We start from the raw sequence: 12,358 nt of genomic DNA on the forward strand, positions 1-12,358 counted from the left end.
TAAGTAGATTAAATTTTTAACTTGCCAACTGGCATTGAACTGTGTGTTATAAATATTAAAGTCTAGTCACTTCCTGTAGTATTAGAGTCTGAGTCCTCTCAGTGATTTTTTTGCAAAGGAGCTTTGTCTGGACACTCTGCCATGAAGTAGGTTGTCTTTCTGGAAGTTTCTCCACCTCCACACAGGATCTCTGGACTTCAGTCAAACCGGCCATCAGGTTGTTGGTCACCTCTCTTACCAAGGCCTGGACTGAAGTTCAAGTGTCTGTGTCTTTCAGACGGAGACCATGTTGAAGAGCGCTGAGGATCTGGCTGGACCGTACGTCTGGGGACAGTATGACATCCTGGTTCTTCCTCCATCTTTCCCCTATGGAGGCATGGAGAACCCCTGTCTGACCTTCGCCACGCCGACACTGCTGGTATACATTCACATATCAACACATCAACATCATAACTGTGAAATTCATAAGATTATTGGTGAAGTGCTCACATCACCTGAGCTGTGTAACAGACTCATGTGACCTCTGATCATCGGTTTACTGAGTGTTTGTCTCTTTACAGGCAGGAGATAAATCTCTGTCTAATGTGAGTAAAACTTGACACTGTTCTAATGTTGAGCTTCATGTGTATATATCTATATACAGTATGTACTGTATGTATATGTGTTGTGTTCATGACGTGTTCATCCCGTCAGGTGATCGCCCATGAGATCTCCCACAGCTGGACTGGTAATCTGGTGACCAACAAGACCTGGGAACACTTCTGGTAAACACATACTCACACAGTATGATCAATCAAGTCAATTTTTGTTTGCAGTTTAGTCGGCAACATCAAAAACAGAACATTAAATACACAGTGTTTCTTTTTCTCCACCACGTTACCAGTTGGACAGGTGGGGACGTCTTCACTCATTCCTTCACTTTTCAGTTTACTGTTGAGACTCTGCAGCTGCTCGTTGTTGTGTCCTCAGGTTGAACGAGGGTCACACCGTCTACCTGGAGAGGATGATTGGGAGGAGTATGGAGAGTGAACAGTTCAGACAGTTTAAAGCCATGGGGGGCTGGAAGGACCTACAGGACTCGGTGAGAACCTGAACCCTGTTGCCTACTAAGCGATCTGAGTTTGTCCAGTTTTTTACCTGTCCGTGTCGTCTCTCAGGTGAACACCTTCGGGGCCAACAACCCTTTGACGAACCTTATCCCCAGTCTGCAGGACGTCGACCCCGACGACGCCTTCTCCTCTGTCCCCTATGAGAAAGGCTTTGCTCTGTTGTATCACCTGGAGGAGCTGATGGGAGGCCCAGGTGACACCTGCACACACTTGTTTACATCAGACTACCTCATGACTGTATTTAGATTGTTTACTCACCTGTTGATGTGTGTCCCTCAGAGGTGTTCATGGGGTTTGTCAAGTCCTACATCCAGATGTTCGCCTACAGCAGTGTCACTTCAGAGGAGTGGAAGAACTACCTGTTCACCTACTTCAAAGACAAGGTGAGACACACCTGGATGCTTGACGGGTGGGGGGTCAGCTGCTGAAATGAGACGTTTGAGGACTAAAAGAAAGGTCTGAGGTTTTGATTCCAGTGGAGGAAGTTGAATCAGAATGTGTAAGGTCTAGATTGTGGACTTTAGTGTTCTCAGAGAACCCAAAGGTGTTTGAGGTTTGTTCAGTTCTCCAGGTTCTTTGAGTAATGGTCCCTGTTCTGTCTCTGAGGTGGATGTCCTGAACAAGGTGGACTGGAACGCCTGGATGTTCACTCCAGGGATGCCTCCTGTCAAACCTCAGTAAGTAGATCCTTTAAGACCTCCATCAGGTCTACAAGTCCTTCTACCTGATCAGTTTGTTGATGTAGTTTCATCGTTGGATTTCAGGTATGACACCACGCTGGCAGACGCCTGCATCGCTCTGAGCCAGAGATGGATCAAGGTAAGACCTGGACCTGATGTGGACCTGTTCTTATTGTCTTTATGTACAGTTACAAAACTTCTGTCCCATGTCCCCCTTCAGGCCAAAGACCAGGATCTGAGCAGCTTTAAAGAGTGTGACGTGAAGGCTCTGTCATCCCACCAGCTAATCGAGTTCCTGTCCCTCCTGCTTCAGGAGGTAAACCACTTAAGCGCACCACAGTCCACTTCACTTAAAGTCCACTTCAGCTCACCACAGTCCACTAAATCTAGGTCCACTTCACCTGTCTATGTCCTCAGGATCCTCTTCCTCTGACTCATGTGAAGAAGATGCAGGATGTTTATGGTTTCAACACCTGTATGAACTCAGAGATCCACTTCAGGTGAGAGTCTTGGATCAGGTCCTCAGTAGATTTACTTTGACTTTAAATCCTCCTCCTCCTGATTAGCTGTCTTCTCCCTGCAGGTGGCTGAGGTTGTGTGTTCGGTCCAAGTGGGAAGAAGCTGTTCCCATGGCACTGAAGATGGCGACTGAACAGGGACGGATGAAGTTCACAAGACCACTGTTCAGGTACGAACTCAGATCCACCTGCGCTTCGTTTTCCTTCAGTCGGAATTTAGTTTCTATTTAATAAATGTAGTTTAATGAATCTATTTCCTAATTAATAAATGTATTTTAATGAATCTAGTTTCTTCTTGTATAATGAATGTAATAATGAAATGATGAGTTGTGGCTTGTTTAACTGACCCAGTCTCTTATTTTCAGAGAGGTCTTTAACTTTGAAAAGTACCGTGAGGAAGCGGTGCGAGTGTTCCTGGCTCACCGGGCAGCAATGCACCCGGTCACCTCCGGACTGGTCGCCAAAGACCTGAAAGTGGACGCCAGCCAAACCACCAGTCTGTAAAACTAGTCAGAAACCAGTATTAATACACCAGACTATAGTATCAGCAGCCAATCAAAGCTCTTCATTCTTCACGCTCACCTGTCAGCTGTTTCCTCTCAGACTGTTTGTGATGATTTTTAGTTTCTCTGGATGAACATGTTTCATGTCAGAAGAAATTATTTTATAAAGAAATAAAAATCTGCCTGAAGTGACTCTGTGTCTTCTGCTTCTCTGGTTTATAAAGAGGTTTCCATCAACTAGTGACCAGGTGATCTTTAGGGCGACCTCCACAGTAAACTTCAAATTAATCAGAAAACAGAACTAAATTCAGTGTAAAGCAGATTCATGTTTGTGCTGAGAACGTTCTCAGTGATCAATATGAAAATCCAGTTTAACTAAAAGAAAAGATGAATATGACTGAGTCAAATCATCTGGAAAATCTGAGACTTGTGTTTGTGGAGTGATGAACATCCTCATGTGATCATCAACAGCCTCTCTGTGGGTTCATTGTGTTACCAGTTTCTCCATCATTTGTTCACATGAAGCAACAGGAAGAATTGCAGCACAGAACATGTTAAAGAGGAAGAAGAACAGAGAACCTGAAGGACTGAGGACAAAATTTCAGACCAGGGGGATCAAAGTTAAAGTCTTTATTAGACCATTAGAGTTAGTCACATTAATAACCACCTGCTCATCACATGACATCAACATGTTCATAGGAAGAGGATTAATAAACAGTTATTGATCAATGGCAAGTGGAGATGAGATAAGGCAGACAGGTGATCAACAGCTGATGGTGTTGGCACAATAATCAATACAACTACTTTAATACAGCTCAGAATTTACTGCTAAACATTTAGTTCTAAAGCTCAAACTGTTGCCATCGCTACAGTGGTGGACCTAAAACCTGATCACCACTCAGTTTACTAGTTCAAGTCACTGTTAACTAGTTCAAGTTACTCAGTTCCAGTTACTAAGTTAACCAGTTCAAGATACTCTGTTAATAGTTTGTTACACAGTTAACTAGTTCAAGCTACTCAGTTAACCAGTTCAAGTTACTAAGTTAACCAGTTCAAGTTACTAAGTTAACCAGTTCAAGTTAATCAGTTAACCAGTTCAAGTTACTCTGTTAATAGTTCAAGTTACTCAGTTAACCAGTTCAAGTTACTCCGTTAACCAGTTCGAGTCACTAAGTTAACCAGTTCAAGTTACTCTGTTGATAGTTCGTTAATCAGTTAACCAGTTCAAGTTACTCAGTTAACAAGTTCAAGTTACTCCGTATACCAGTTCGAGTCACTGAGTTAACCAGTTCAAGTTACTCAGTTAACTAGTTAAAGTTAGTCACTTACAGGATGAGTTGAATATGGGTGGGGGGTGGGGGGTGGGGGGGTTGATAATTTCAGGAATAGAATTTCTTAATGGAATTAAATCTGGGCTCTAAGTGGGGGATTTGATTGGAATATGATGGACTGAGGGTCAACGTGGTCTCTGAAGTGGTCTGTCCTCTAGAACCAGTTGAGACGTGTCTGAAACTGTTATCTCTGCTCTGGGACACTGAGGACATTATCTATCTGGTACCGTAGAGTTCAGTTCAACTGTAATCTGGAATCAGAATCTCACAGGAGCTGATGGGACAAACACGTCTCTGGCTGTCTTCAGGTCTGTTTCTGTTCTTACGCTTTTGAAAATGGATTCATACTTGTCTGTTCTGGGTTTGGTCTCCATGAGTCCACTTCAGTTTTGGACCAAATTCTCAAAAAGTCAAAGAACAGCGGTTAGCATAGTATTGGTGTCCAGACTGGCTCAAGTCCAGCAGAGTACCTGCAGATTAGTTCAGACCAGTTCAGACCAGTTTCAGCTCCAGCTGAGTCCCAGTCCCCGGGTCATCATGACTTCCTCCAGGTCCTGGTCTTCCTGCCGTTCCTGCAGTCTCTGTTCCTCCAGCAGAGACACCAGAGAGTCTCTTTGCTCCACCACCTCCAACATCTCCTCCAGGATCAAACGCTCCTCCACCAGCTGCCAGTCCTCCTTCAGGTGGTCTGCATGACCACAACACCACACACCACAACACCACGCCACACACATTAGATCCAGTAACTGTGTTTTATGTCTGCATCAAACCATTAGACAGAAATATCTGACTCTTCACTGATGATACCGTCTTATTTCTGTCACATTAACATTTCTACACATTTATTTCTCTAGCAAATTCTGAATTAGATACATTTAAATTTTTATATAATTTAAATTTAACAGATTTTCTATGAATGTTATTGACTCTAATTCCATGAATCTTCATATTTACAGTCGAAAACAAATCTCTCAGGTTTCTGTTTGACTTCTTTGCAGTTTGGTTAATTGGTCACTGTTAATGTTTTTTAAGTCTTTGCTCTTAGCTCACATTAACCTGCCACTCATTCAACTGATACTTAATTATTAAAGCAAAAGTACCAACACCACAATATAGAAAGACTGCCCAACCCTAATCCTCTGCTGCTACAGGATCATGTGTTTCATATTTGTATGAGATTCATGATAGAGTTTAAAGGTTTGAATCAGAGGCTGAGAGGAATTCCTGCTTGATTTAATCAGTCATGTTAATGAGTCTTACCCTCCACTGCCATCCTCTCTCTGAGCTCCTGCTGCAGTCGACTCTGTCTGTCCTCCAACTCCAGCTCTCGAGCGCTGAAACACAGCACACGGGTCAAAATCTGAACCCTGATCTAGGGTCAAGTCCTGATGACCACATCCCTGCTGAACCAATTTCTCCTGGATTTAAACTGCGGGTCAAAGGTCAGATACTCACAATATCATGAGTTCAGATTCATATCGAACCAGAGAGTTCTTCTGCTGAACCAGCTGGAACCACTGCTGCATCAGAGCCGGATTATCCAGTCTACCCAGTCCTACAGAGACAGTATTGTATATTGTAGTATGATAATGATGAAACTAAAAAAAACTAAAAAACGTGGTATATTGGAACTGTATGTATACAGTATCATCTCAACTGTTTCGATATAGTATAAAATATAGTATACTGCAGGAGTAGTTTATATTGTATATTGTTTTATGGTATAACTGTATACTACAGTATTTTATAGTATAGTGTAATATAGTGGACAAAAGTATATGGTACAGAATAGTAACCCTACCCATGGTATGGCAGTGTGTGGTATAGTATAGAACAGTAAAGATAGAAAAAGGTATATACTATAATAATATACTATTGTAAACTACAGGAAACTGCAGGAAACCACAGTTAAAGTGCAGTATACTCGAGTAACCTACAGTACAATGAGTTTAATAAGAAGAATCAGAAAGTGAACAAACCTCCCAAGTGAAGGTCGAGGTCTTGACTGTCGTTAGATTCGCCCCAGTAATCTGACACAAACACAGGTGAGTTAAGGTGATCATTCAGTCTGTGTGTGTATGTGTTTATATACAGTCTGTGTGTCTATATCAGTGTGTATATATACAGTATCTGTACCAGCTTCTCCTCTGAGAGCTTTCTCCACCATCACTCCTCTCTCCTCCAGCTGCCTCTGTTTCTCCTCCACCTGCTGCAGCTGTCTCTGGATCATCTGAAACACATTCACAGACTCTTACCTGAGAGAACATCTGAGAGAACATCTGAGAGAACCTCTGAGAGAACCCCTGAGAGAACCCCTGAGAGAACATCTGAGAGAACATCTGAGAGAACCCCTGAGAGATAACCTGAGAGATAACCTGAGAGAACATCTGAGAGAACATCTGAGAGAACCTCTGAGAGAACATCTGAGAGAACCCCTGAGAGAACCCCTGAGCGAACACCTGAGAGAACACCCGAGGTTCAGTTTATTTAGTCTGAGCCCTGACAGCTGTGGTTCCAACCCCCGGGACTTCGAGCTGGACCTCCATGTGTCCATGACTGTCTCTGTCCTCAGGTAAACTCACCTGAGCCTTGTGAAGTCTCTTTAGCTGTTCCTGTTTGGCCTGTCTTCGAGCAGCTCTCTGAACTCGTCGGGTGATTTTTGTATCCAGGTCTTCGTCCTCGTCCTGTTGTCCTCTTTGGAACATGGTCTCCTTCACACTCAGACTGGACGGCTCTTTGGGCTGGACCAGGACCCCCACAACCTCTGTGGGACAAGAGGACTGTCCATCAGAGTCCTGGAGGGGAACTCTGTCCTTCACAGAGCGTCTCTGGAACGATACAAACAACAGAGTTTTATGAAATTACAGTCAACCAGAGTGTGAGAGGACTTTAGATGATTAGACTGAAACTATAACCCTGCTGAGACCCTCAGTACTGACGATATCTGACTGTACCTTGATGGCGTACGATCGTTTAAAAGCCAGAGCATGAGGAACATACGCAGGCTGAGACACAAGAAGAAATATGTTGTCAAAATCAATCATTAAGATGGAAAACACACAAGTTGAATAAAAATGAATTAAAATACTAAGATCGCTAAGGTTTTTAAGTCCTCAGCGGCAAGGGCAGGTCCAAGTCAAGTCTCAAGTCAGTTGACAAAGGTCTAAGTCCAGTTTTAAGATGGCAAAGACAAGTTTAAGAGTTTAAGAGAATAGACCAGCCAAGTCAGCGGTGACAAGTACAAGACAGTTGACAGTTTAAATCAAATCCCAGGTGAATCCTGATCAGTCCAGGACTCAAGTCAATCAGAAAAAAGACAAGATTAATCTTTAGTTAATCGAATTCCAAGTCAAGTTTCAAGTCAGTCAAGACAAGTTTAAATGAAGTGTTAAATCAGTCGAGACGAGGCTCGAATCAAGACTCAAGTCTTACATCAGTGGAGACAAGTCCCAGGCGACAAGTCTAAGGTAGAATTAGCAAGCCAAGTCAGATGAGTCCGTTGAAAAAAGGCCAAGTTGTGTCTCAGGGTAGCTGAGATAAGTCAGGGTTTCAAGTCTTTAGTCTCACCTCTGCAGCTAAGGTTTGTGGGTAAAATCTCTTCTATGATCACGGCAGAGGGCTTCATTCAGTCTCTAGTTTGCTAGTCATAGAACTTAGACTTAACCACCATCACAACACTATAAAACACAACAGCTGATACCTCCTGGTTCTCCTCCTCCTCCTCCTTTATTGTGAATCTCTGAATTTCAGCTGTGATGTCAAACAGCTCCAAACGCAGCTACAAACACCAGACAGGACAGGTCACCTCCGAATATCTACAGTTATCCAGGTAATAGTCTGATCCCTTCACTCAGCACAGAGGTGCAGCCTCTGATACTGTTGATAATTAAGACTTATAGACCAGAGGTAGAGAGAACTGAAGGTGTTCAGAAACTTTACATATTCAACTCTGGGCCACTATTAACCCTAACCCTTACTCTGATTGGTTGGTGTGTGGTACAGTGTTGTGTCGGTGAAGTTGTTGACGATGTTGAAAGCTGTCATGTGTTTGAGTCTTACATTGTTTCTGGGTGTCAGTGAACATCTCTGGAGCAGAGTGGACGAGTCCAGTTCAGACTCTTCCGTCAGACTCAGACCTCCTCTCACATCTGGAGACAGGAAGTACTGTTATTACATCATCACAGTGACCTCACTCTGTCTGAATGGGTGTTTATTACATCATCACCTTTAGCTCTCCTCTGATTGGCTGTTTCTCTCTCTGGAGGTAAAGTCCTGCCTCTCTTCTCCCTCTTGTTTCCAGAGAACACTGCCCTCCACAGAGCTCTGGCCCCGCCTCCTTCCACCTCCACCTGTCCGGGAGGCAGAGTCTCCCTGAGACCCTTTAGCTGGAGGAGAAGAGCCCCGCTCCCGCCCTGCAGAGGGGGAAGGAGGAGGCGAGGGGGGAGGCTGTGAGCTCCTTTATGTCTCTTCCTCCTCCTCATCCACTCTGACTCCGCCACTTCCTCATCTGTGCCCGCCCCTCTCTCCTGCAACAGTAGGGGCTTCTTCGGGGGCAGCTCAGGACTGATGTCATCGAACGAGCCCCGCCCTCCAGCAACAGGTTGTCGGGGGACATGTCTCTGGGCAACTGTTTCCGTGACGATAGCAGGTGTGAGGTGTGTGGGCAGAGCTGTGTCTCTGCCCTCATCGTGGGTGGAGTCAGGTGTGGCGATGAAGGAGGCAGTGGAGGTTGTGGTGCAGGGGGGCGGAGTCACAGATGAAGGTGTGGAGGAAGTGATACATGATGACAGGCTGGAGGTGGAGTCCGGCTCCACAGGTGTGACAGAGTGTGTGATGTCACTTCCTTCAGCTGGGGAGGGACTCTGAGAGACGCCAGGAGTGAGGTCCTCCTCTGGGAAAGGGAGGGGGGAGGGGTGGGGAGAAAAAGAAAACAAGAGTTAGTTTGGGATGTTAGAGGAAGAAGAACTAATATATAACGTAGAACTGACTATTTAATCAAACTGAATTTGAAACAATGTTCAAAAAACAAAAAAGAACAAACACTTTTTAATCACTGTTTACTTTAAATCAGTTTTCAATAATCAATAATTGTGACATAAATAAATCATAAATCATATACAAATAAAGTCATCATTATTTATATTTGCATGTTTCCATTTAAGATCTACTGTATAAATAATAATAATAATGATATAGAACTTTAAATCTGTTATTCTTTATTCATGTCATTAAATCTCATATAGAACCACATTTGTGTTAATGAAGCAGGATTCATAGTAAAAACTTTTACCGTCTGTGTAACTTAAACCATCAGTAAACAGAAATAAAGTTGTGTTCAACAAACGCTGCTGAAAATAATGATATAATATAATAATAATAAGATTTATTTATATAGCTCCTTTCAAAACACAGTTACAAAGTGATGAAGTTGAGGACGAACATAAAACAATGATAAAAAACAAGTTTAAAAGTGAAATAATTTTAATGTTGTTAAATGGTCACATGAGCGAGTTTAGCTTGTTTTGGTTTCTACCTGTCTCCTCCTCTATCAGGAGCCACAGACCTGAACGACGCTCCATCTCCCAAGGGCTGTACTCCCCCTCTACCAGCAGGGGGAGACACATGACACAACACATTACAACACACGTACACTACATAAAAACACATCACAAACAAAACAACAAAGTATTCACACTGAGACTCACCGTCGCTGGTCTCCACCTCACTGCCTCCCGCCTCCTCATCCTCCTCTACTTCCCCCTCCTCCTCCTCCCCCTCCTCTTCCTGGGTGTTTCTCAGGTGAAGCTGCAGAGTTTCCTTCCATGAACTTCTGGCCTCCTCTGAAGTCACACGATGTCGACCTCCTCCTCTGTTCTCCCCCTCCTCCTCCTCCATCTCAGACTCTGAACTGAAAACAGAAAAACAAGGTCACACAGAGGAGGGGGGGGAGGAGGGGTGTGTATGGAAGACCAGTACTGGAAGGAAAATTAATCAATGAAAAGTTAGTAAAACACTTACTGTGTGTCCAAATTATGGAACATCAAAGCTTTAATCAAAAATAGTGATGATAAAACATGTCAAACTATTGATTAAGTAAATTATAAATTTGACATAAAATCAAATGTCACAATACTGACATAAAAAAGTCATTTATGTGATTTAAGAAGTCACAACTTAGACTCATTTTACATTAAAATTCATAACTGTAAATTTAAAAATAACATGAACCTACTGGCCCGAACATTTGATTTACAAAGTCGCACTCATAATTTCAATGTAAAAATACAGTGAAGCCATTTTCAGTTTTGACTTATATTTTACACCCCTGACATAAATGTGGAATAATGAACAATTTCAATTAAAACATTTCTATTTAAAATTTCATTAAAATTTTAACTTAAAGTTGGTTTGAGTTCAACGTTTGTTTTTTTTTAATTCTACCAGTTCATGTGTTTTTGTCACTAATGACCTTGCATACAGCTCGGTCTTCTCTAACCTGGACCTGCGGTTGTGTTTCTGCTCCACGCCCAGGTTGAACCAGTTCAGGGTCTCCTCAGAGACCTCCTTGGGTTCCTCCTCAAGCTCCTTCTCTGCCTTGGTGGAGCTCCGTCGGTAGTTTTCCAGCTCCACCCTCTCAGGCATCGCCGCCATCACAGAAACCGCTGCAAACACCCCAACACAGCCGCACACACACACAGACACACACAGAAACACACACACACTAAAGCCCACATTGATTCCAGTTTAAGGAGCATGCTCAGTGTGAACAGGTAAGAAGACTGAAAGCACGATGCAGGTGAAGAGAGCTCACCTGACGGGCGGCGGTGGTCGGCTGAGATCAGAGAGTCAGTGGAGGAGAGCGAGGGAGCTGAAGCTAGAGACGCCTGCAGGGAAAAAAAACATACGCAGTGAGTGTAGTGATCATACATCAGGTGATTTGTCTGTCAACAACAACAAAAGAGACACCTGCAGGAAAACAACAAGTTACACCCCGATGACCACCTGTCAATCACCCAGAGACTCTACACCAGGACCAGGGCCAGAATCCTCTGATACCACCAACACTTTTATTTCTCATCAACTCACCTGTCACCAGTCAGGTAACACAGCACTTCAGCTGCTTTCACAGACCAACACTTATGTTACAGCTGCTGTCACATACACACTAACTGACACTTCAACTACTCACAGTTTCTGACATTTCAAAATGTTGAGCTGATGTATTCACACTTCAACTGTTTTCAGTCACAAACCTGTGAAAATCTGTGAAATCTCAGTCCCTTCATCTCCTCAAAGGACAGTTTAACTGCTTTCATTTATTACTCTCAAACTGACAGTTCATCTGTTTTCAGTAACCAACTCGTTAACAGTATAAATACTTTCACTGATTAACACTGTTTCCTTCATAAAACCTTCCGGTTTCTTACTATAGACGTTCGGTGTGAAGCAGCTCTGTCAGATGGCGCCGGTCTCTTCCTCACGGTCGTGGCGTTCAGACGACAGTCAAAGTGCTGAAGGCAGTAAAACCTCCCTGAGACACAACAGAAGGAAAACACATCAGGGCAGGTGTTCAGACAGATGTTCACAGCAGCTCAGATTATCTCCATCACCAGATGTTGGATCACTGACTTGAACCTCATGTGGTTTTTATACCAACATTCAAATCATGTTCTGCCTCAGACTTCAAACTCTCTGCTCTGATTGGCCGCTGAGATTTTTATCCAAACAAACAGGAGATCTCGTTTGTCCTGAAGCTCAAACACACAATACACACTCTGTGATATAAAAATAAACCAACACACACACCAGCAGCAACACACATAAAGCCACAGTCTGAGATAGACGACCACAGAAGGTTGGTCGAGGCTCCAGGCTCTAACGCACTGCAGCACACACACTGACAGGAACACACACACTCAGAGGTCACATGACACCATCATGTGGTTGTAATCAGACGACCCTGGGCAGCAGCAGTGATGAGTGTGAAATCAGTCTGATGGACTGACAGGAGCCTCCTCTATACCTGCTGACCTCTCACCTGGCTGCAGTGATGCACAGGTGTACTCCAGTACATGGTAACATCACTGCTGGGTGTGGTTAGAGAATACAGTACAAGTATTAAAGTATCAGTTATAAGCATACAGAATGTATTTATTATTATTGTACTGACACTGTTCGGCAGAACACAGCTGGTACAGAGGATCTTCTCTTTAAACG

General features: G+C 43.4%; 2 protein-coding genes across 2 annotated transcripts in view; one reads left to right on the forward strand and one right to left on the reverse strand.

Annotated features, from left to right (window-relative positions):
* Window positions 1-251: 251 nt before the first annotated feature.
* Window positions 252-3,002, forward strand: lta4h (leukotriene A4 hydrolase). Its single transcript, XM_023404007.2, has 12 exons — window positions 252-418; window positions 561-584; window positions 694-764; window positions 970-1,081; window positions 1,158-1,302; window positions 1,389-1,492; window positions 1,716-1,786; window positions 1,874-1,928; window positions 2,010-2,105; window positions 2,207-2,289; window positions 2,373-2,477; window positions 2,673-3,002. Exons 1-12 carry the CDS (start codon window positions 287-289, stop codon window positions 2,809-2,811), a joined length of 1,137 nt encoding a protein of 378 aa, XP_023259775.1. The 5' UTR covers window positions 252-286; the 3' UTR covers window positions 2,812-3,002.
* A 423-nt stretch (window positions 3,003-3,425) lies between these two features.
* LOC111653403 (protein-methionine sulfoxide oxidase mical3b-like) overlaps window positions 3,426-12,358 on the reverse strand; it is a gene marked incomplete at its 5' end in the record, with an annotated part of 21,265 nt that continues 12,332 nt past the window's right edge. The window contains 13 exons of the mRNA XM_087173406.1: window positions 3,426-4,829; window positions 5,402-5,475; window positions 5,597-5,696; window positions 6,121-6,171; window positions 6,278-6,371; window positions 6,724-6,969; window positions 7,096-7,146; window positions 8,201-8,289; window positions 8,367-9,032; window positions 9,847-10,049; window positions 10,638-10,803; window positions 10,953-11,025; window positions 11,569-11,672. Of these exons, the coding sequence (XP_087029532.1) occupies window positions 4,645-4,829; window positions 5,402-5,475; window positions 5,597-5,696; window positions 6,121-6,171; window positions 6,278-6,371; window positions 6,724-6,969; window positions 7,096-7,146; window positions 8,201-8,289; window positions 8,367-9,032; window positions 9,847-10,049; window positions 10,638-10,803; window positions 10,953-11,025; window positions 11,569-11,672 (2,102 nt within the window). The remainder of the gene's footprint in view (window positions 4,830-5,401; window positions 5,476-5,596; window positions 5,697-6,120; window positions 6,172-6,277; window positions 6,372-6,723; window positions 6,970-7,095; window positions 7,147-8,200; window positions 8,290-8,366; window positions 9,033-9,846; window positions 10,050-10,637; window positions 10,804-10,952; window positions 11,026-11,568; window positions 11,673-12,358) is intronic.

Source organism: Seriola lalandi, unplaced genomic scaffold, assembly GCF_002814215.2.
Source record: "Seriola lalandi dorsalis isolate HSWRI2012SDOR001 ecotype SW California unplaced genomic scaffold, Sedor1 jcf7180002054196, whole genome shotgun sequence".
NCBI lineage: Eukaryota > Metazoa > Chordata > Actinopteri > Carangiformes > Carangidae > Seriola > Seriola lalandi.

Coding starts and splice junctions, on each gene's coding strand:
- lta4h (XM_023404007.2), top strand. CDS start 287: ATGTTGAAGAGCGCTGAGGATCTGGCTGGACCGTACGTCTGGGGACAG. Junction 585..693: donor GAGATAAATCTCTGTCTAAT/GTGAGTAAAACT, acceptor TCATCCCGTCAG/GTGATCGCCCATGAGATCTC. Junction 1,493..1,715: donor TCACCTACTTCAAAGACAAG/GTGAGACACACC, acceptor TCTGTCTCTGAG/GTGGATGTCCTGAACAAGGT.